The 25,385-nt window shown below is 44.5% G+C and overlaps 1 protein-coding gene across 1 annotated transcript in view; it reads right to left on the reverse strand.

Annotated features, from left to right (window-relative positions):
* Positions 1 to 25,385, reverse strand: part of LOC134346509 (complement C2-like) — a 185,760-nt gene that overhangs the window by 122,584 nt on the left and 37,791 nt on the right. Inside the window, exons 6-8 of the mRNA XM_063047901.1 lie at positions 19,418 to 19,554; positions 8,858 to 9,005; positions 1,851 to 1,982 (exon numbers count right to left, since the gene is read on the reverse strand). Coding sequence (XP_062903971.1) covers positions 1,851 to 1,982; positions 8,858 to 9,005; positions 19,418 to 19,554 — 417 coding nt within the window. The remainder of the gene's footprint in view (positions 1 to 1,850; positions 1,983 to 8,857; positions 9,006 to 19,417; positions 19,555 to 25,385) is intronic.

Here is a 25,385-nt window from a genome sequence, read left to right on the forward strand (position 1 = left end):
TGAGGTGACAAGGGAACACTGCACAGTGTGGGGTGAGGTGACGAGGGAACACTGCACAGTGTGGGCGAGGTGAGGAGGGAATACTGCACAGTGTGGGGTGAGGTGACAAGGGAACACTGCACAGTGTGGGGTGAGGTGATGAGGGAACACTGCACACTGTGGGGTGAGGTGACAAGGGAACACTGCACAGTGTGGGGTGAGGTGATGAGGGAACACTGCACAGTGTGGGGTGAGGTGATGAGGGAACACTGCACAGTGTGGTGTGAGGTGACCAGGGAACACTGCACAGTGTGGTGTGAGGTGACCAGGGAACACTGCACAGTGTGGGGTGAGGTGATGAGGGAACACTGCACAGTGTGGGATGAGGTGAGGAGGGAACACTGCACAGTGTGGTGTGAGGTGACCAGGGAACATGGCACATTGTGGGGTGAGGTGACGAGGGAACACTGCACAGTGTGGGGTGAGGTGACCAGGGAACACTGCACAGTGTGGTGTGAGGTGACAGGGGAACACTGCACAGTGTGGGGTGAGGTGACTGGGGAACACTGCACATTGTGGGGTGAGGTGACCAGGGAACACTGCACAGTGTGGGGTGAGGTGACGAGGGAACACTGCACAGTGTAGGGTGAGGTGACCAGGGAACACTGCACAGTGTGGGGTGAGGTGACCAGGGAACACTGCACAGTGTGGGGTGAGGTGACCAGGGAACACTGCGCATTGTGGGGTGAGGTGATGAGGGAACACTGCACAGTGTGGGGTGAGGTGACCAGGGAACACTGCGCATTGTGGGGTGAGGTGATGAGGGAACACTGCACAGTGTGGGGCGAGGTGATCAGGGAACACTGCACAGTGTGGGGTGAGGTGACGAGGGAACACTGCACAGTGTTGGGTGAGGTGACCAGGGAACACTGCACAGTGTGGGGTGAGGTGACCAGGGAACACTACACAGTGTGGGCTGAGGTGACGAGGGAGTGCCACACTGCGATGGAAGCTGGTGAAGGGTAAGACACAAGGAGGCGCCACACAGTGGGAGGTGAGGGGACGAGGGAGTGCAACACAGCCTGAGGTGAGGTGACGAGGGAATAATGCACATCTACCGCAGGAGGGAGCAATGTTACCATCAGGAAGCGTTTCTGTGATGTTGCTCCCCTTCTGTTGAACCCACACAAAGGCACCAGGGTAGGATGCAGGTTAGCACAGAACTCTGACTGAACTCTGCATGTTATCCCCAAGTGCCAGAGTATACAATTGTAACGTCGTCTGTAAGGAGTCTGTACATTAGCACAAATACGCGTGTTTACAATTGTAAAGCCATCTGTAAGGAGTCTGTACGTTAACCAGAGTGCGCATGGGTTTACAATTCTAATGCAGTCTATAAGGAGTCTGTACATTACTCCGAGTGTGCATGCATTTACAGTTGTAACGTTGTATGTAATGAGTCTGTACATTACTGAGTGTGTGTGGGTTTTCAATTATAACATTGTATGTAATGAGTCTGTACATTACCCCTAGTGTACATGGGTTTACAATTGTAACATTGTATGTAATGAGTCTGTACATTACTGAGTGTGTGTGGGTTTACAATTATAACATTGTATGTAATGAGTCTGTACACTCTCCCTGAGTTTTCTCCGGTTTCTGCAGTTTCCTCCCACCATCCAACGACATTCTGGTTGCTAAGTTAACTGGTCATTGTGATTGTCCTGTGATTAGGCTGGAGATCAATCTGCGGCTGTGTGGCTCATTGGGCCAGAATTGCTTGTCTCCCACTGTGTCTTTTCAGAAATAAATTAACATTAACTCCCTCTGTCATTGCCCCTTCCCTTGTCCATCTGGAGAAGCGTGCTCACCGTCAGTGAATAAAATTGTGGCAAATCTAATGTCCTTCCACGTGCTTTTAAAATGTTGCTTTGAGAACAGCATCATTTTATAAACCTCATGCAGTGCCGCGTGGATGTTGGTGCCCCTCAGGTCCTTGTGAGCTGTGGAAAGATACAAGAGACTGACCTTAGAGAGAGGAAGAGTGGCTGGGCGGACTGTTGCTTTCTGCCGAAAAGGATGGGACAGTTGTCCCCTTCATGATGATGTCAGGGAGCTCGGGGACGGGAAGGAGCTTTGTTAGTCAAGCTAACAGACCTGGGTTTCCCGGCTTTAAACCATAAGACTTTTAGATGGGAGCAGAATTATGCCATGTGGTCCTTTGAGTTTGCTCTGCCATTCCAGAATAGCTGATTTATTCCTCTGAAACCATTCTCCTGACATCTCTCTATAACCTTTGATGCCCTGACTGATCAATCTCCACCTTAAATGTACACGACGACTTGGCCACAGAAGACTGTGGCAATGAATTCCAGATTCACCACTCTCTAATAAAGAAATTCCTCCTCTTCGCTGTTCTAACTGGACGCCCCCTTATTCTGAGGCAGTGTTCTCTGATCTTAGACTGGACATGTTGAGGATGTTTCCTATAGTGGAGGAATCTACTTAGGCCTTTTCAATGAGATTCCCCCTTCCCTTCATTCGACAAAACTCCAGCAGGTAGACAAAGGAGAATCGTTTAATGTTTTGTACTTGGATTTTCAGAAGGCCTTTGACAAGGTGCCAAACATGAGGATGCTTAACAAGCTTGAGCCCATGGTATTACAGGAAAGATTCTAGCATGAATACAACCATGCCTGATTGGGAGAAGACAAAGTGTGAATAAAGAGAGCCTGTTCTGGTGGGCTGCCAGTGACTAGTGATGTTCCACAGGGGTAAGCCTTGGGATGGACTCAATGACATAGCAATGATTTGGATGATGGAATTGATTGCTTTGTTGTAGATGATATGAAGATGGGTGGAGGGACAGGTAGTTTGGAGGAAGTAGAGAGGCTACAGAGGACTCTGACAGACTAAGAGGATGGGCAAAGAAATGGGAAGTGTATGGTCATGCACTTTGGCAGAAGAAATGAGGAGATGACTATTTTCTAAATGGAGAGAAAATACAAAAATCTGAGGTGCAAATGCAATTCACTCAAAAGGACTAGAATAAAGAATGAGACTTTATAAAGCACTGGCGAGGCTTCACTGAGTATTGTAAGCAGACTTGGGCCAGTAATCTTTGAAAAGATGTGCTGAAACTGGAGAGGGTTCAAAGCAGGTTCGCGAAAATGGTTCCAGGATTGAATGACTTCTCGCTGCTTGTCATAAAGGCTCTGGGTCTGTAGTCACTGGGATTCAGAAGAATGAAGGGTGATCTCATTGAAATCTCTCAAGTGGTGAAAGGCCTTGATAGAGTGGATGTGGAGAAAATGTTTTCTATGGTGGGATTGTCTGAAACTGGAGGACACAGGTAGAGTCCTTTTAGTATGGAGATGTGAAAGGATTTCTTTAGCTAAAAAGTGGTGAATTTGGGGAATTCTTTGCCAGCTGTGGAGGCCAAGTCTTTATGTATATTTAAGGCAGAGGTTGATAGTTTTCTGATTGGTCAGGGCGTGAAGGGATACAGAGCGAAGGCAGGAGGTTAGGGCTGAGAGGAAAATTGGATCAGCCATGATGAAATGGCAGAGCAAACTCAATGGACCAAATGGCCTAATTCTGCTCCTCCATTTTCTGGTCCTATGGAGCGCAGGCCCAGAGCCATCAAACACCTCCCTTTCATTCCTGGGATAACTCTCATGTACCTCCTCTGGACTCTCTCCAATGGCAGATCCTTTGCCCAGATTATTTAATCACATCTACTTCGAAACAAGCCAGAATATGCGGCCAACAACTGCTCACGATAATCCACGTGTCCTGACCAAGGGTGACAGGGACAGCATACAGGGTTCTTTTCCCAGCACTGTCTGCAAGAAAGTGTGTACGCTCTGTCCGCGACCACGCGGGGAGAAGAAAAGAGCTATGGTGACAGGGGATTCATTAGTTGGGGAACAGAAAGGGGAACGAGATTCTTGGATGCTATCTTCTCTCCCAGGATGCCTGGGTCTGGTACATCTCTGATAGAGCCCTCAGAGTGAGGAGGAACAGATAGATGTCGTGGTCCATGTTACTACCAATGACATGGGTAGGAAGAGTAATGAGGTACTGCAAAGGGAGTTCAGGGAATTAGGCACAACGGGAACCAGACAGCCAGAACAGTTAGTGGAGAGATTACGGAGGCAGACATTGTTAAGATCTCAAAGCCAGGAATCAAAAGGTTAGGCTGGGTGAGACTAATGTCCTGAGCCACCTGTATTTCAATGCAGGAAGTGTCGTAGGAAAGGCAGATGATCTCAGCGCATGAATCAACACCTGGAATTATGATACTGTAGCCATTAGTGAGACCTGGTAGCAGGAAAACCAACACTGGCAGCTCAATATTCTGGGGTTCCGTTGTTTCACAGTTCGGGAGAGAGATTAAAATGTCACGGCAGCGCTCCATCAGGACACACGGGAGAGCTCGTCTAGTGAGGTGTTATGGGTGGAACTGAGCAACAAGAAACGTACAATCACATTAATGACAGACATCCCACCTCTCCCGGAAGTTCCGGGAGTCTCCCGCATATTGATAGTGGCTCCCTGATGCCCGCAAATTATATACAATATCACGGAAATCAATTTTTTTGAGAGCGAGCGAGAGAAAGCAAGTGAGAGCGCGAGAAAGCGCGTGAGCGAGAGAGAGAGAAAGCAAGTGAGAGAGCGCACGAGCGATCACGAGAGAGAGAGAGCGCGCCATGACAGAGTGTTCCAAAAAAAAAGAAAATATAAAACGTACGTCACCCCAAACTACACTAACGTGTACCCCTGCCTAATAGGGGTCAAAAATAATGACAGTGTTGCTCGCTGCACTGTTTGCAACAGTGACTTCTCCATTGCCCATGGTGGGTTAAAATGTAAAAGACATGTTGAGGTGAGTTTAACAGGTGTCATTCGTTCATTAGCATAGCTAACGTTATTTAAACTAGCTGGCTGGCTGCTAAGGAGCTACTCTATTGCAGACATCCCACCTCTCCCGGAAGTCTCCCGCAAATTGATAGTGCTACCCCCCTGAAATCAGTTTTTGCAGGGTGGGATGTCTGTAATGAGGCTGTATTACTGACCACCCAAGTCCGAGGGATTTAGGGGAACAAGTTTGTACAGAGATGGCAGACTGTTGCTAGAAACACAAGTTGGTTATAATACATGCAAAATGCTGGAGGAACTCAGCAGGCCAGACAGCAGCTATGGAAATGTGTATGGCTTTCTCTCTTCTCCTGTCAGATTCCCCATTCTCCAGCCCTCTATCTCTTTCACCAATCAACTTCCCAGCTCTTTACTTCACCCCTCCCTCCCTCCCAGTTTCACCCATCACCTTGTGTTCTTCCTCTCCTCCCCGCCCTGCACTCCCAGCTTCACCTTTCACCTTGTGGTTCATCTTTCCCTCTCCATCCCCTCCGCTTTCCGCAGGGATCAGTCCCTCCGCTACTCCCTGGTCCACACGTCCCTCCCCACGGATCTCCCACCTGGCACTTATCCCTGTAAGCGTAAGTGCTACACCTGTCCCTACACCTCCTCTCTTGCCACCATTCAGGGCCCCAAACAGTCCTTCCAGGTGAGGCAACACTTCACCTGTGAGTCTATTGGGGTCATCTATTGCATCCGGTGCTCCCGGTGCGGCCTCCTGTACATCGGTAAAACCCGACGCAGATTGGGGGACCGCTTCGTCGAGCTCCTCCGCTCCGTCCGCCACAACAGACAGGATCTCCCAGTAGCCACCCCACTTCAATTCTGCTTCCCACTTCCACTCAGATATGTCCATACATGGCCTCCTCTACTGCCATGATGAGGCCAAACTCAGGTAGGAGGAGCAACACCTCATATACCGTCTAGGTAGTCTCCAGCCCCTTGGTATGAACATAGAATTCTCCAACTTCCGGTAATTCCCTCCCCCTCCCTTCCCCTATCCCTATTTCACTCTGCCCCCTCCCCCAGCTGCCCATCACCTCCCTCATGGTTCCGCCTCCTTCTACTACCCGTTGTGTTTTCCCCTATTCCTTCTTCACCTTTCCTGCCTATCCCCTCCCTGCTTCCCCTCCCCCACCCCTTTATCTTTCCCCTTACTGGTTTTTCACCTGGAACCGACCAGCCTTCTCCTTCCCACCCTCCCCCCACCTTCTTTATAGGACCTCTGCCCCTTCCCTCTACAGTCCTGACGAAGGGTTCCGGCCCGAAACATCAACCGATCTTTTCCACGGATGCTGCCTGACCTGCTGAGTTCCTCCAGCGTGTTGTGAGTGAAATATGCAAAAAGATAGGTTCTGACCCACAGGCCTGGATTGGGACAGGCTGATTTCTGGCAAAGGTGCACTTTGTAAATTCAACAGTGAATTTTTGTGAGTACACAGTTTGTATGCACCTGTCAGAACAAAATGTTAAGATAATAGGTATAGGGAACCTTGGTTTTCAAGACATATTGAGACCGTGGTTAAGAAAAAACAGAGGTGTAAGGTGATAGGTGTATAAGCAGGTAGGAACACATGAGGTGCTTATGGAGTGATCAGGAAGGCTAAAGGAAGGCATGAGGTTGCTCTAGCAGACAAGGTGAAGCAGAATCCTTAGGGATTCTACAGATATATTCAGAGTGAAACAATTGCAGGGGACAAAGATGGTCCTCTGGAAGATAAGACTGGTAATCCATATGTGGAGCCAAAAGATATGGGGGAAGATCTGAAATAATTTTTTTTTGCATCTGCAGCGTAAAGTGAGGGAAAGTGACATCGACTTCATGCAGCTGAAGCAGATTACAGAGGAGGAGGTGTTTACTCCATGGAGGCAAATCAGTGTCAATAAATCCCCAGGACCTGACAAGGTGTTCCCTGGGAAGCAAGTGGAGCCCAAGCAGAGATATTTAAATCATCCTTGGAGACAAGTGAGGTACCAGAGGGCTGAAGGATAATCTTGTTCCGCTGTTTAGAAAAGGCTCTAATTAGAAATAAGGAACTGGTAGGCCAGTGCACCTGACATCAGTAGTGGGAACGTTATTGGAGGGTTTCGAAGGGACTGGATTTATGAGAATAAATCAGTAGTGGGAACAATGCTGATGGGGACCTATCCAGACAGACTCAAGGCTGTAACTGCTGCCAAAGCTGCATCTACTAAATATTGACTTGAAGGGGGGTGAATACTTATGCAATAATTTATTTTGTGTTTTATATTTGTAATTTATTTAGATCACTTTGCAGAGATCTGTTTTTATTTTGACGGGAAAGAGTCTTTTTCTGTTGATCAGTGTCAAAAAAGCCAAATTAAATCCATTGTGATTCAATGTTGTAAAACAATAAAAGATAAAAACTTCCAAGGGGGGGTGAATACTTTTTATAGACATTGAACTTACTGACTATAATTGATTGATTGACTTCTATATTATTATGGATTGCATTGAACTGCTGCTGCTACGTTAACAAATTCCACGACACACACCGGTGGTACTAAACCTGTCTCTGATTCTGGAGTACCGCAGGGATCAGTGCTGGGTCCGTTGTTGCTTGTCATCTATATCAATGATCTGGATGATAATGTGGTTATTTGGATCAGCAAGTTTGCTGATATCAAGACTGGGGGTGTAGGGGACAGTGAGGAAGACTATCATGGCTTGCAGCATGACCCAGACCAGCTGGGAAAATGGGCTGAAAATGGCAGATTGAATTTAATACGCACAGAACCAACCAAGCTTATCTGTGGAATTTGTTGCCACAGGTGGCTGTGGAGGCCAAGTCTTCATGTATGTTTAAGGCAAAGGTTGACAAATTCTTGATTGGTCAGGGCATGTGGAGAGAAGGCAGGAGACTGGGGCTGAGAGGAAAATGGATCAGTCATGATGAAATGGTGGAGCAAACTCTGTGGGCCAAATGGCCTAATTCTGCTCCTACATCTTATGGTCTAAGGTAGGTGCTATGCAGTGAACATTAGGGCACTAAGGTGTGCCGTTGAACAAAAGGATCTATAATTCATTGAAACTAGCATCAAAGGTGGATAATGTCGTAAGGAAAGCTTTTGGCACATTGGCCTTCATAAATCAAAGTACTGAGTACAGGAGATGGAATGAAATGTCATGTTGAAATTGGGCAAGACATTGGCATGGCCTGATTTGTGGGCAGTTTTGGGTGCCTGCCTACAGGAAGGATGTAAATAAGGTTAAGAGTGCAGGGCAAATTTACGAGGATGTTGCTGGGTCTGGAGGACCTGAGTTTTAAGGAAAGATTGAATAGATTGGGACTGTATTCCTTGGAGTGTACAAGACTGCAGGGTGATCTGATAGAGGGATACAAAATTATGAAGGGTATAGATAGCGTAAATGCAAGCAGGCTTTTTCCACTGCGGTTGTGTGGAACTACAACCAGAGGTCAATGGTTAAGGGTGAAAGCTGAAAAGTTTAAGGGGAACTTGAGGGGGAAACGTCTTCACTCAGAGGGTCATGAGAGTGTGGATCGAAGTGCCAGCGGAGGTGGTGCATGCAAGCTCGATATCAGCATTGAAGAACAGCTTGGATAGGTACATGGATGGGAGGGGTGTGGTGATGCAGGTCGATGGAGTAGGCAGTTCAAATGGTCCGGCATAGACTATAGACTAGATGGTCTGAAAGTTCGGCTTTTCTGCTGTACATTTCTATGACTCTCACTCTCTTCCAAAGAGGTACAGATCAGTGAGTTGAGCAAGATGTGGGCTCTCCCCAGCGTAATCTTCACTGATTTGATTTTATGCAAACGATGTACCTTGCTATACATTTGCCAAATAAAGCTGACGCTTATCTTATAAAGCCTCAGCCTTATATCCCTACTTTTATGTTCTAATTTCTAGACAACTCGAATATAATTTTGCATTATTTTACCTATGTAAAAGACAATAATTTTACACCTTTTACCTGCGTACAAGGCATTTTTATCAGTATCCAATATACGGAGGACATCCTCCGATCCGGATCGCTCTTCTTCGTTCAGGTTCACCACCCTGATGGGATAGGATGCGTAGGTGACCACGCCGAACCGCGGTCTTACGTCAAAGCTGGAGATCTGCGGAGCAACGAGAGCTGTGTCAGAGAGGCGAGCGCAAAGGGCCCACCCGCCGCTCGAGACGTACTCAAGCCTCGACGGTAATGGGCAGGTGAGAAGTAAAGGGCCAGAGTGCGGAAAAGCGGGAGGCGGGGGGGAATTCGGTCACGGGAAGGAGAAATTGATATTCACGCCATCAGGCTGGAGGGATGAGTACCTACCACGTTTCGTAAACTTTTCCCTCATCTGTCTTTAATACAGCTGTGTGATAGCAAGGGGAATGTGCGCGCGACGTTTCAGTTACTGCGTGGTCGCGTACCTTAGAGAGAACAACGATCATAGCCGATTGATTGTCCCCCTTGTCCTCTCCTCATTTCTTCCCCCGAAACCTTGGATGCCCTGACTAATCAATAACTTATCAGCCTACACTTTAAACATACCTGGTGACTTGACATCCGCAGCAGTCTGTGGTGATGAAATCCACAGATTCACCATTCCCCGGCTGAGGAAATTACTCCTCATCTCTGTCCTTCTGATCTGAGTCTGTGCCCTCTGGTCCTAAACACCACCCCCCCCCCACTACAGGAAACATCCTCTCCACATCCACTCTATCTGTGCCCTCTGGTCCTAGACTCCCCCACGATAGGAAACATCCTCTCCACACCAACTCTATCTGTGCCCTCTGGTCCTAGACTCCCCCACTATAGGAAACATCTTCTCCACATCCACTCTGTTTGTGTCCTCTGGTCCTAGACTCCCCCACTACAGGAAACATCCTCTCCGCATCCACTCTAACTGTGTCCTCTGATCCTAGATTCCCCTACTATAGGAAACATTCTCTCCACTTCCACTTTATTGAGAGCTTTCAATATTCGACAGGTTGCAATGAGATGCCCCCCTCATTCTTCTAAATTCCAGCAGGTACAGGCCCAGAGCCATCAAATGCTCCTCATACATTAATCCTTTCATTCTCGTGAACACCTTATGGACCTTCTCCAAAACCACCACATTGCTTCTTAGATAAGTGGCCCAAAATTGCTCATGATACTCCAGGACAAACCCATAATGTGACTCTCCTTCAACACCGCACCCCCTCAAACCACACAGCGATCCATTGTCCTAACCTCAGAGCATCTTCCCCTCTCAAACCGTGGCACTTCCTCAGTACCGCCCCCACCCCCACGCTCCGCGGCACTCCCTGTCAGAAATAGATCTGGGACAAGTTGAGGACCACCCCTGTCTGCCAATGGAGTAGCTGTACTTTTCTGCTGCTCTTAGTTTTCTTTCTTTCCCCCTAGTTTAAGCTTTGAATTTAAAATTTTTACATGTTGATTCTTGAGGGGGATCAATATGTCTACGTCTACAAGAAGTGGGAAGAATTTACCTGAACCTAGTGTTAAAGGTAATGGGAAAGGAAAGATGCAAAAGGAACGATCTGATGAAATGCCATCGTGGGCTGAAGATATCGTTCGGACGCTGAATTCAATTAAGGATCAGAATGGATCAATTAAAGACCAACTGGAAAAGAATAGTAATGAAATGAAGTCATTTCTGGGAAAACTTAAAGATCTGGAAACTCAAATTATTTCACACGAAGAGGAATTGAAGATAACTAAGCAAAAGTTGTCTGAAGCTGCAACTCGTTTCGAAAGATATCAAAATAAGATTATAGACCTGGAAACTAGGTCTCGACGAAGGAATATAAGAATTGTTGGGCTGCAGGAAGGAGCTGAAGATGCAGATCTAACGGCTTACTTTGGTAAGCTTTTCCACACTTTATTTCCTACCATTCTACAAAGCCGCCTGCTATGGAAAGGGCACACAGGGCATTTATCTCGAAATCGAAAGATTCTAGTAAACCAAGACCTTGTTTGCGAAACCAAGATCTGTTCTGGTTTGCTTTCATCACTTTAAAATTAAAGATCAAATAATGTGACAGGCAAGAAAATGGAGTTTTTAGATTTATGGAATCTGAGCTCCGCTTCTACGAAGATTATCCAAGAAAGATAATGGAACAAAGATCAAAATTTGCCCTGGTAATGAAACAAGCATATGATAAGAATCTTCTCCCGTCTTTGAGGTACCCGACAAGAACTAAAATTTTCCCTGCTAATTCTCCTCCTCATACTTTTTTTGATCCAAAAGCTGCACTGGATTTTGTTCAGGCTTTGCCTGCCGCTGTCACAGACACCGCTGTTGAATGATCCGTCTGAAAGGCTGTTTGGCTATTTGTATATTATTCGCATTTTGGAAAGAAGATTTATGAAGGTCACTTGTATATTTCATCGAGAGACTAATTAAAGAATACGGAGAGTTGTTCTTTATTGCATATTATTGTTTTCCTTTGGAAAGATTTATGATTTAAGTATCTCTGCTCAAATGATCTCTGGACATTTTATGACTGAGGGAGGAAGATAAGGCGATTTGTTCCTTTAATTTACTACTTGGTAGCTAATTGGTAGTTTTTCCTACTAATAGGGCTTTTTATATATTTTTTTCTGTTTTATTATAACATTTTATAATTAAATTTAAAGCTTTTTTAGAGAATTAATATTAAACTTAAACATGGCGCTGGTTCTTCTCTCTAAGAGATAACATTATTTTGGTTCCTTCTTGTTTATCAGTCGATGGAATGTAAATACCTTTTTTTTGCTGAGACTTTGTTATCTTTTTCACAAGGTCACTCTACTTTTTTACTAACTGGGGGGAAGGAAAGAAAACACAGACAGAGCAGTCAGCAGCTTTGAATTCTATCGTAGATCGCTTGCCTCTTTCGGGTTTCCGGGTGTGGGTGGGTGGGTTTAGAGTTAGTATTTTCCCATGTGTTTTTTATGTGGTTGTATTCTTCATCGCCGCCATCTTTGATCATCCTGCATTGGTATCTGCTTTGTGCATGTATAAAGTAGAATGAAATTATAGTATGCTGTTCAAACGGATTAATATAATAAGTTGGAATGTATGTGGTTGGAATCATCCTATTAAACGAAAGAAGACTTTTAAAATTATTAACCGATCCCAACCTGATATAATTTTTGCTCAAGAGACACATATCAGGGCGGGAGATCAAAATAGATTTTTTAGATGGTGGAGTGGTTTGCAATTCCACTCTACTTCTCAGAATAAAACAAAAGGTATGCCTACTTTCATTAAACCCAATATATTTATTCAAGAGGATATTGAATCAGATTCTAATGGTAGATTTTTAATTGTTAAAGGAACAATCTGTAACAGAAAAGTGGCTTTGGTTAATTTGTATGGTCCTAACTTAGATGATCCTTTTTTTAAAAAGGTATTTGCTTTACTGCCTGACTTAAATGAATATATGCTCATAATGGGTGGGGATTTTAACTGTTGTTTAAATCCTATGATTGATAAGAGCTCAACCAATCAGCGACTTCCAAATCGATCCGCATTATTTATTAATTCCTTTTTGATTGATTTTGGGTTGATTGATTTGTGGAGGTATCTTCATCCCGATAATAGTGAATATTCTTTCTTCTCACACGTTTATAAAAAATATTCGTGAATCGATTATATTATAATCAATCCCTGCTTCTTGCCTAGTGTTAAAACTTGCGAATATGACGCTATTGCTATATCTGATCATGCGCCTCTGAGTTTGTCTTTTGAATTTGATGATGTCGTTCTTGCCCGCCCACCTTGGCGCACGTCTCAGACATTATTGCAAAACTCTGACTTTGTCACTTTCATTGAAACCCAGATAAAAGAATTTTTTCTTTTTAATGATATAGGGGGTATGTCTAAATTAGTTATATGGGATACATTTAAAGCATTTTTACATGGTCAGATTATTTCTTATTCAGCTAAACTTAAAGAACAAACTAAAGCAGAATTAAATAGAATTTCAAAACAAATTAAAGATTAAGATAATATTTATGCAATTTCCCCCAATACTGATTTATTTAAACAAAGGGTGGAACTTCAATCACAATATAACCTGTTATTAACTCATCCCATTGAAAGTTATTTCCTTAAGTTAAAGAGCCTATTTTATATGTCTGGAGATAAAAATAATAAACTGCTTGCATCTCAATTAAAAATGGCTGCAGCCAAAAGGCAAATCATGAAAATTCGTAGGAAAGATGGTACCTTAGCTCAGGAATATGAAGAAATTAATAAGATTTTTCAAGATTTTTATGCTGAGCTATGTAAATCTCAATGTCCGTTAGATTCCTCTAAAATGAATGCTTTTTTACGAAAGATTGTTTTTCCTAAAATCTCGGCTGAGGATCAAAAGACTCTTGATGCTCTAATTACTGAAGCCGAAATTCATAAAGCTATTTTTTCAATGCAATCTGGTAAGTCCCCAGGACTTGATGGCTATCCTGTAGAATTTTATAAAAAATTTGGAAAGTTGCTCTCTCCGTATACGTTGGAAATGTTGAAGGATTCTTTTGTGAAAGGTGACTTACCCTCTACTTTTTATGAGGCCTCTATTTCTTTAATTCTTAAAAAAGATAAAGATCCCAATGACTGTGCTTCATATAGACCTATTTCATTACTGAATGTCGACGCTAAGATTCTGTCAAAGATAATGGCCAATCGGTTGGAGAATATTTTGGGTAAGATTATTTGTAAAGATCAAATAGGCTTTATAAAGGGTCGCTATTCCTTTTCAAATGTTCGGAGACTATTTAACATTATATATTCATCTTCTAAAATTCCACTTTGGATGCTGAAAAAGCGTTTGACTGAGTCAAATGGAGATATTTATTCAATATTTTAGAGAAATTTGGCTTTGGTGTTAATTTTAATAATTGGATTAAAATGATATATAAAGCCCCTATTGCTACTGTTGTCACTAACAATTGTAGGTCTCCTTTTTTTCAGCTTTCACGGGGGACAAGGCAAGGCTGTCCATTAAGTCCTTTGTTGTTTAATTTAATATTAGAACCCCTTGCTATTGCTCTTCGTGAGGCTAAAAATATCCATGGGATCTTTGTGAATGAGACCATGCATAAGGTCTCTCTTTATGCTGATGATTTATTGGTTTATATATCTAACCCTGATGGGTCCATTCCTGCCCTGCTAAAATTATTTAATGAATTCAGAGGTTTTTCAGGATATAAAATAAATTTTAGTAAAAGTGAATTGTTTCCTTTAAATGATTCTGTCTCTATATATGATAATACTACTTATAAAGTCACAGACTCTTTTAGATATTTAGGTATTATAATTAATAAAAAATATAAGGATCTTTATAAAGCTAATTTTGTTCCCTTAGTAGACTCTATGAAGTATTTATTTAGTAGATGGAGTCCACTTACATTTTCACTTGTTGGTCGTATTCATATAGTTAAAATGATGATTTTACCGAAATGTTTATATTTATCTCAGAATATCCCAGTTTTTTTGACTAGAAAGTTTATTGATCGGATTGATTCTATTATCTTATCTTTTATTTTGAATAATAAATTAACAAGAATTAGTAAATGTCACTTACAAAAATTGAAAAAGGATGGAGGTCTTGCTTTGCCTAATTTTAGAATGTATTATTGGGCTGTTAATCTGCGATATATGTCTTTTTGGTTATACTGGGTTGATAAGAGTGATCGGCCAATTTGGGTAGATCTGGAACTAAAAGTTGTAAAACAGTTTTACTTAACCTCATTATTGGGAGCTCCTTTACCTATGCAATTAGGTAAAGTTGTTAATTTAAACCTATATCCTGTGATTAAGTATTCTTTACAAATTTGGCTCCAGTTCCACAATTTTTTTAATCTTAAAAAATTTAAACTTTGTAGTTTAATTTACCAAAATTACTTTTTTAAGCCTTCTTTGAGTGATCCAATTTTTTTACTTTGGAAAAATAAAGGTATTAATTCTTTTTTGGATTTATTTAAAGAAGATAGATTGATGTCCTTTGAACAATTAATTGATAAATATTCTCTTTCATACTCACACTTTCTGCAATACCTTGAAGTTAGATATTTTTTACAAAAATATGTAAGTAATTTCCCTTACATATTGGAGGCTGACCTGTTAGATACTATCATGAGTATGAATCCTTTGATTAAGGGTTCTATTGGAAGAATTTATAATTTACTATTACAATGGGATAAGCGTCCTTTATCTAAGATTAAACAGGATTGGGAAAAGGAACTTAATTTGACTTCTATGACGGAGGATTGGATGCGGATATTGAAGTTGGTTAACTCTTCTTCAATTTGTGCTCCTCATTCATTGATTCAATTTAAAATTGTGCATCGTTATCATTTGACAAAGGAGAGACTTTCTAAAATCTTTCCTAATATTGATAGTCATTGTGATAGATATAAAACTGAGATAGCTACACTGACACATATGTTTTGGTCTTGTTCTATATTGGAACAGTTCTGGAAGTCGGTTTTCTCAACAATGTCTAAAGCACTTAAAATTAATTTGCAACCTAATAAATTAACTGTGCTTTTTGGAATAGTTCCTCAAAATATTCATGGTATTTCTGTGTCTGACCAACATGTTATTGCATTTGTTACATTGATAGCTAGGAGGGCTATTTTGTTGAAGTGGAAGGATACATCAGCTCCCACTTTGTCACAATGGTTCTCTCAAGTGAAGCTATGTCTTAGTTTGGAGAAAATTGTACGTCGAACCTTTGAACCTTTATTTGATTTTGAGAAAAGATGGGGCTAATTTGCTCATTATTATCATTTGAGTTAATTGATATAATTTTTCCACGATCTAATTGTAGATTCTTTTAGTATATTTTCTTCTCCTGCTGGCGGTTTGATGTTTATTTTTAGAAGCTTTTTGTATGACGCATGGCTCCGGGGTTGTACACCTAATGGGTTTTCTTTTTTTTTCTCACATTTCTGCTCAATAGCTTTTTTTTTGTTATCACAAAATTTTGTTTTCAATCTTTAAGATGATGGGTTTTCTTGAGGCATTGTAAGTGTTGTTACTTCGATGTACTCATGTTATTTTTCCTATATATATACAATAAAAAGATTTGAAAAGAAAGATAGATCTGGGACAAGTTCTCATAATTTCTGTCAATATGGCGCCGAGCGGCAACGTAGTGGCTTGGACAGTTGTTTTCTCTGGGTTGCAGGGATTGTTTGCGGGGCAGCGTGAGGAGTTAGGGACAGGGACGGGGAGTCAGGGACAGTAAATGAAGACTCAGCAGTAGGAATCAGAGAGTCGAAGCCCAGCAATCCCGCAGGTCGGGTCGCCAGGTGCTATAGACTGAGGCCAGCAATTCCCCCACCCACGTTGGCAAATCCTAGCTCCATAGTCTATGTGCACAGGAACAGACCCTTTGTCCCACAATGTTTGTAAAGAAATGGCCAACTTAACTAATCCCCACTGTCTGCACAATAACACACAGGAGCAGAATTAGGCCATTCAGCCCATCAAGTTTGCTCCACCATTCCATCATGCTGATCCCACTTCCCACTCAACCCCACACACCTGCCTTCTCACTGTATCCTTTGATGACCTGACCCATCAGAAAACGATATACCCCTGGACTTGGCCTCAACTACAGTCTATGGCAGAGCATTCCACAGATTTACTACTCTCTGGCTAAAAGAATTCCTGCTTACCTCTGTTCTAAAGGGTCACCCCTCAATTTTGAGTGTGCCCTCTAGTTCTGGATACCCCCACCCGATCTAGTCCTTTCAACATTCGATAGGTCTCAATGAGATCCCTCTGCATTCTTCTAAATTCCAGTGAGTACAGGCCCGAAGCTGATAGACGCTCCGCATATGTTAACCCCTTCATTCCCAGAATCATCCTCAAGAACCTCTTCTGGACTCTCTCCAATGACAAAAAAATCGTTTCTGAGATACGGAGCTCAAAACTGTTGGCAATACCCCAAGTGTGGCCTGACTAGTGTCTTATAAAAGCTCAGTATTATCTCCTTGCTTTTATATTCTATTCCCCTTGAAATAAATGTCAACATTTATTTAGCACAGACTCAGCCTGCAAATTAACCTTTTGGAGTCTTGCATGAGGACTCCAAGTCTCTCTGCATCTCTGATGTTTGACCCTTCTCCCCATTTAGATAATAGTCCGCACTATTGTTCCTTTTACCAAAATGCATTATCATACATTTCCGAACACTGTATTCCATCTGCCACTTTTTTTGCCTATTCTTCCAATTTGTCTAAGACCTGCTTCAATTGCATTGCCTCCTCAGCACTACCTACCCCTCCACCTATCTTATCATCCACAAACTTTGCCACAAAGCCATCAATTCATCATCTAAATCATTGACAAAAATTGTGAAAAGTAATGGTGCCAATACTGACACCTGAGAAACACCACCTATCACCACCTAGCAGCCAACCAGAAAAGGCCCCTTTTATTCTCACTCACTGCCTCCTGCCTGTCAGCCAGTCCGTTATCCATGCCAGTGTCTATCCTGTAACACCATAGGATTTTATCTTGTTAAGCAGCCTCATGTGAGGCACCTTATCAAATGCCTTCTGAAAATCCAAGTAAATGACGTCCACTGCCTCTCCTTTGTCGAACCCTGCTTGTTACTTCCTCGAAGAACTATGACAGATTTGTCAGGCAAGATTTCCCTTCGCAGAAACCATGCTGACTTTGACTTATTTTATCATTAGATTCCAAGTCACTGAAACATCATCCTTAATAATAGACTCCAACACTTTTCCAACCACTGAGGTTAGGCACTCTGGCCTATAATTTCCTTTCATTTACCTTCCTCCTTCTTAAAGAATAGAGTAACATTTTCAATCTGCCAGGTCCTCCAGGACCATGCCAAAATCAAGTGGTTCTTGAAAGATCATGACCAATGCATCCATTATCTCTTCAGCAACCTCTCTCACAACACTGGGATGTAGTCCATCTGGTCCAGGTGACTTATCCACCTTAAGACCTTTGAGTTTGCCTCACATATTTTCCTTTGTAGCAGCAATGGCACTCACTCCTGCTCCCTGACACTCACTGATCTCTGGCACACTGCTAGTGATTCCACAGTGAAGACAAATGCAAAGTACCTATTAAGTTCATCTGCCATTTCTTTGTCCCCCATTATTCACCAGCATCATTTTCCAGTGGCCCAATATCAACTCTCACCTCCCTTTTACTCCTTATATAGCTGAAAAACCTTCTGGTATCCTGCTTTATATTATTCGCTAGTCTGCCCTCACATTTCATCTTGTGTGCTCTTTGTTTGGATTCTATGCAGTCCTTAACTTCCCTTGACAGCCACAGCTGCCTACCCCTGACATTTCAGAACAACTTCTTCTGTGGGACTTATCTATCTTGCGCCTTGTGAACTATTCCCAGAAACTTCAGCTATCTCTGCTCCGCCGTCACCCCTGCCAGTATCCTCCTCTAATCCACCTGGGCAAGCTCCTCTCTCGTGCCTCTGGAATCCCCTTTATTCCATTGTAATAGTGATACATGTGAGTTATGCTTCTGCCTTTCAAACTGCAGTGTGATCACTGCCTCCTAAGGGTTCCTTTACAATAAGTTCTCTGATAAGATCTGGGTTATTACACTACACCCAATCTAAGAGAGCCTTTCCCTGAGGAGGCTCAAGCACAAGCTGCTCTAAAAACTCATCTCACAGGCGTTCAAACAAATTCCCTCTTGCAATCCGACACCAACCTGATTTTCCCAATCCCCTTGCATATTGAAGTCCTCCATTACAATTGTGACAGTACCCTTAGTACATGCCTTTTCCAGCTCCCTTTGCAATCTCAACCCCACATCTTGGCTTCTATTTGGAGGCCGAAATATGCTTCCCAGAATAGTTTTTCTACCTTTGCAGTTTCTTAACTCCATCCACAAAGATTCAACATTCTCTGACCCTATGTCACCTCTCTCTAAAGATGTAATTCCATCTCTTACCAACAGATCCATAAGGCAGCCTATGCCTTCCTGCCAGTCCTTTCGATACAAAGTTTGATATTAACCTCCCAACTACGGCCTTCTTTCAGCCACAACAATGTCCACCTCCTTCCATTTTCCTCTGATCCATTTGCCCATCTAAATGTCTCCTAAAAGTCTCTAATGTTTCTTCCTCTCCCACCACCCCAGGCAGCGAGTTCCAGGTATCCACCGCTCTCAGGATAAAAAAATCACATCGCTTTTGAAATTATCCCCCTCAGCTTAACTGCATGCCGCCTAGTATTAGACATTTCAACCCTGGGACAAAGAACGTTATACTGGCCCTGCAGCCTCCATGTCGTGCCGAACCTTTTACTTGATCTCAGAGCTCCTTCGGAATTACCCGTCTCACTGTGTGTGTGTTTTTTGTGGAATGTTAACGTTTGCACCAGAACGTGTTGAGACACTTGCGGGCTGCCTCCAGCACACCCTTGGGATGTGTTGGTCGTTAAGACAAATGAAGCATTTCCCTGTAGGGTTTACATATGTGTGTGTGTGTCTGTGTGATAATTAAACCTGAATTTGGATTTAACTGTGCTGCCTCTCACCTTGTCAATAAGGTTCTTCACCATGTCCATGGACAAATTGAAGTTTACTTCACCCACGCTCCGTGATGCATCAATCATGAAGTAGACATGGAGGTGTGCGTCTTTGCTGATGGTTATTCTGCGGGCTGTGGAGCGGTCTGGGAGAGGGGAACGGTTGCAGCGTTAGCAATGCCCAGACCGTCCTGTTCCCCGCTGGCCCCCGGGCCGTCCGGGCCGGAGTGGAAGCACCCAAAAACAACGCCTACAGAAAGGAGTGGATACAGCCCAGTCCGTCACAAGTAAAGCCCTCCCCTCCAATGAGCACATTTACAAGGAACACTGCTACAAGAAAGCAGCATCCGTCATCGAGGAAGCCCTCCACCCAGGCCATGCTCTGGTCTTGCAGCTGCCGTCAGGCAGGAGATACAGGAGCCCCAGGTCCCACACCACTAGGTTCAGGAACCATTATCACCCTACAATCATCAGGCTCCTGAACTTCACTAACCACAACTCCAACCTGACTCCACAATCTACAGACCCACTTTCAGGAAATCTACACCTCATGTTCTCGGTATTACATATTTTTTTTGCTGTTTGTATTTATTTGCAAATGAAGAGGCCTCTTACCTCTTCCTCTCACCAGCCTATCACCTCCTCCTGGTGCCCTCCTTCCCCTTTCTCCCATGGTCCACTCTTCTCTCGTATCAGATTCCTTCCTCTCCAACCCTTTACCTTTCCCACCCACCTGGCTTGTCCTCCTTCCCCTCTCCCCACCCTTTTATTCCGGCATCTTCCCCCCATCTTTTTCAGTCCTGAAGAAGGGTCTCAGCCTGAAACGTCAACTGTTCATTCATTTCCATCGATGCTGCCTGACCTGCTGAGTTCCTCCAGCATTTTGTGCATGTTCTTTTGAAGATTGTGTATCAGTCGTTTTTATGTATAAGTTTTCATAAATTCTATTGTACTTTTTAATTTTTCCTGTAAATGATAGCAGGAAAGTCGGTCTCAATGTACTTTGCAGTATATGGTGACGTTTACTGAATTTACTCTGAACTTTGAACACACCAAGACCAGAACTGACTAGCAGTGGTCATCCAGGGCCACCAAAAGGGGTAAAGTGAGATTAACATCCAGTAACGTGCTCCCAACACTCTCTGAATTCCCAGGTGGCCAAGCACTTGTGCTGTAGACAGCCAGGGGCCTCTACTGCCCATAATGTCAGTGTAAATAACTTGGAATGTGTTCCTCAGCCACTGGGACACCAGGGTCCTACCCTCAGCTCTGGCCACAGACTGCCCGAGTGCGCAAAACCCCAAGTTATGGGAGACCAGACAGCCCGAGTCCTGGGGACACTATGAGAGTGTTCGGGCTGCAGTGAGTTAGGAGTGAGGGGTGCTGAAAAGGTAAATATGGAAGGGTCCAAAATTCCTCCAGCATTTTCTGTACACCACTGTTGTAACGTGCTGTTACTGAGTTAGTCACCTTCCTGTCAGCATGAACCAGTCTGGCCATTCTCCTCTGACCTCTCTCATTAACAGGTGTTTTCACCCACAGAACTGCCTCTCGCTGGTGTTTTGTTCTGTGACCTCATACGATTCTCTGTAAACTGTAGAGACTGTACTGGGAAGGCCAGCAGATCAGCAGTTTCTGAGGTACTGAAACCACTCTGCCTGGCACCAACAATCACTCCACGCTCTAAGGCACCGAGATCACACCTCTTTGCCATTCTCATGTTTGGTCTGAACAAGAGAACCGCTTCACCCTGTCTACATGCCTTTAAGCACTGAGTTGCTGCCACATGATTGGCTGATTAGATATTTGCAAAAATGAGCAGGTCTACAGATGTACCAAATTTAGTGGGCATTCGGAAAATATTCTACTTGGTTGATCAGTACTTTATGACAAAGAGTCAGAGCAAATTAGAGCAAAGATGCACTCAGCCTGATGGTTTGAGATGTGTCTATTTTAATGCAAGGAGTATCATAAACAAGGCGGATGAACTTAGAGCGTGGATCAATACATGGAACTATGATGAGGTGGCCGTTACAGGGACTTGGATGTCTAAGGAGCAGGAATGGCTGCTGAGTGTGCCGGGCTTCAGATGTTTCAAAGAGAACAGAGAGAGAGGCAAAAGAGGTGGGGGCTTGGCATTGCTGATTAGGGATAGTGTCACGGCTACAGAAAAGGAGGAATTTGTGCAGGGGTGGTCTACTGAATCAGTGTGGGTGGAAGTCAGAATCAGGAAAGGGGCAATAACGCTACTGGGTGTTTTTATACACCCCCCAATAGTAACAGGGACATCGAGGAGCAGATAGGGAGGCAGATTCTGGAAGGGTGCAATAATAATAGGGTTGTTGTGATAGACAGAGATGAGGAGGAGTGTAGGGACTGGAGGGATTTACAGAAACGGGTTTACAGGGGGAGGGGTGTAGGGACTGGATGGGTTTACAGGGGGAGGGGTGTAGGGACTGGATGGGTTTACAGGGGGAGGGGTGGAGGGACTGGATGGGTTTACAGAGACAGGGAGGGGTGTGTGGACTGGATGGGTTTACAGAGACGGGGAGGGGTGTAGGGACTGGATGGGTTTACAGAGACGGGGAGGGGTGTAGGGACTGGAGTGGTTTACAGAGACGGGGAGGGGTGGAGGGACTGGATGGGTTTACAGAGACGGAGGGGTGTAGGGATTGGAGGGGTTTACAGGGGGAGGGGTGTAGGAACTGGAGGGGTTTACAGAGACAGGGGGGGTGTAGGGACTGGATGGGTTTACAGAGGGAGGGGTGGAGGGACTGGATGGGTTTACAGAGACGGGGAGGGGTGTGTGGACTGGATGGGTTTACAGAGACGGGGAGGGGTGTAGGGACTGGAGGGGTTTACAGAGACGGGGGGGTGTAGGGACTGGATGGGTTTACAGAGACGGGGGGTGTAGGGACTGTATGGGTTTACAGAGACAGGGGGGTATAGGGACTGAATGGGTTTACAGAGACGGGGGTATAGGGACTGGAGGGGTTTACAGAGACAGGGAGAGGTGGAGGGACTGGAGGGGTTTACAGAGATGGGGAGGGGTGTAGGGACTGGAGGGGTTTACAGAGACGGGGAGGAGTGTAGGGACTGGAGTGGTTTACAGAGAGGGGGAGGGATGTAGGGACTTGATGGGTTTACAGAGACGGGGAGGGGTGTAGGGACTGGATGGGTTTACAGAGGGAGGGGTGGAGGGACTGGATGGGTTTACAGAGACGGGGAGGGGTGTGTGGACTGGATGGGTTTACAGAGACGGGGAGGGGTGTAGGGACTGGAGGGGTTTACAGAGACGGGGGGGTGTAGGGACTGGATGGGTTTACAGAGACGGGGGGGTGTAGGGACTGTATGGGTTTACAGAGACAGGGGGGTATAGGGACTGAATGGGTTTACAGAGACGGGGGTATAGGGACTGGAGGGGTTTACAGAGACAGGGAGAGGTGGAGGGACTGGAGGGGTTTACAGAGATGGGGAGGGGTGTAGGGACTGGAGGGGTTTACAGAGACGGGGAGGAGTGTAGGGACTGGAGTGGTTTACAGAGAGGGGGAGGGATGTAGGGACTTGATGGGTTTACAGAGACGGGGAGGGGTGTAGGGACTGGAGGGGTTTACAGAGACGGGGAGGGGTTTACAGAGACGGGGAGGAGTGTAGGGACTGGAGTGGTTTACAGAGAGGGGGAGGGATGTAGGGACTTGATGGGTTTACAGAGATGGGGAGGGGTGTAGGGACTGGAGGGGTTTACAGAGACGGGGAGGGGTTTACAGAGACGGGGAGGGTTGTTGGGGCTGGATGGGTTTACAAAGACGGGTGTGGTGTAGGGACTGGAGGGTTTCACAGAGATGGGTGGGGTGTAGGTCTGGGGGGATTAAAATGAGACCACAGGAGCCCAAAATTAAAGGTGCTCTTTCCCATGGGATGTCAGTTTATTAGGGAAAGTGAGCAGGAGATAGATATGAACTACAGGGAGTTAGTCAGCCCAAGGCTGCAAGAGTTAGACAAGTGGGATGGGAAGAGGTCAGATAGTAGAGAGCACCCCTGTGACCATCCCCCTCAATAATCGTTGTCTCGTTTTGGATGTTGTTGAGGGGGATGACCTGACTGAGGACGACCACAGTGATTGGGTCGCTGGCACTGAGCCTGGTTCTGTGGCACAGAAGGGAGAGAAGAAGATGAGGAATGCAGTAGTCATAGGGGATTTCATAGTGAGGGGAACGGACAGGAGGTTCTGTCAGCCTGATAGAGATACCCGGATGGTGTGTTGCCTCCCAGGTGCCAGGGTACGGGATGTCTCAGATCGGGTGCTGAGTATTCTGAATGGAGAGGGTGAACAACCAGAAGTCTTGGTACACGTTGGTACCAATGACATAGGTAGAAAAAGGGAGGATGTCCTGAAGAGAGAATTCAGGAAATTGGGTAGGAAGCTGAAAAGCAGGACCCCCAGGTTAGTAATCTCAGGATTGCTGCCTGTGCCACGTGCCAACAAGCACAAGAATATCATGATCAGGCATATTAAAGCATGGCTGAGAGACTGGTGTAGGGAGCAGGGCTTCGGGCTCCTGGATCATTGAGACCTTTTCTGGGGAGGTACGACCTGTACAAAAAGGATGGGTTACACCTGAACCCAACGGGGTCAATATCCCAGAGGGCAGATTTAATAGAGCTGTTTGGGAGGGTTTAAACTAGTGGCAGGGGAATGGGAACCAGAGTGATAGGGCTGAGGAAGACGGAAAACAGAAGTAAATCAAATATAGCATGCAACAGAGATGATAGAAAGGACAGGCAGGAGATGAGGCATAATCACAGCCAGTGGGATGAGTTACAGGGCAATAGAGGCGTGGTACAGTTAAAAATAGAAAGCAACAAATACTGGACTGAAAGTGTTATATTTGATTGCACACAGCATAAGAAATCAAATGGATGATCTTGAAATTCAGCTACAGATTGGCAAGTATGAAGTTATGGCCATCTCTGAAACTTGGCTAAAGGATGGCTACCATTGGGAGCTGAACGTCCAAGGATATACAGTGTCTCAGAAAGATAGGTCAGTAGGGAGAGGGGGTGGTGTGGCCCTGTGTATACGAAGTAATATTAAATCATTAGGAAGGGATGATATACCATTGGAGGGTGTACAGTCTCTATGGGTTGAGTTAAGAAATGGCAAGGGTAAAAGGACCCTTATGGCAGTTGTATACAGGCCTCCAAACAGCAGCCAGAATGTGGATTACAAATTACAGCAGGAGATAGAAAAGGCATGTCAGAAGGGCAATATCATGATAATCATTGGAGACTTTAACATGAAAGTGGATTGGGAAAACCAGGCTAGTACTGGACTTCAAGAGAGAGAATTTGTAGAATGTCTAAGGGTGGCTTTTTGGAACAGCTTGTTGTTGAGCCCACTAGGGGATCAGCTGTGCTGGATTGGGTGTTGTGCAATGATCCGGAGGTGATAAGAGAGCTTAAGGTTAAGGAATCCTTAGGGAACAGTGATCACAATATGATCGAGTTCACTTTGAAATTTGAGAAGGAGAAGCTAAGTTCCACTGTGTCAGTATTTCAGTGGAATAAAGGAAATTAAAATGGCATGAGAGGGGAACTGGCCAAAGTTGACTGGAAAGGGACACCAGCAGGAAGGACAGCAGAGCAGCAATGGTTGAAGTTTCTGTGAAAAATGAGGGAAGTGCAGGACAGATATATTCCCAATAAGAAGAAATTTTGGAATGGAAGAAGGACACTACCATGGCTGACAAGTGAAGTCAGAGCCAAAGTAAAAGCAATTTCTCAATTGCTAGGAATTTTCATATTGTTTAGTGTCGTGACTTTCTGAAGATTTACACAGATAATGCTGTGTAGCCCTAATTCTTTAATACTATTGTGTAGTACCTTTGGATGATACCAGTTATAAATATTTCTATTGGAACACAGTGTTTGTGTTCCAAAGTATTTCAATTTCCTCATAATTCACCATATTTCTGGT

The sequence above is a fragment of the Mobula hypostoma genome, chromosome 5 (genome assembly GCF_963921235.1).
Source record: "Mobula hypostoma chromosome 5, sMobHyp1.1, whole genome shotgun sequence".
In the NCBI taxonomy this organism is placed as follows: Eukaryota; Metazoa; Chordata; class Chondrichthyes; order Myliobatiformes; family Myliobatidae; genus Mobula; species Mobula hypostoma.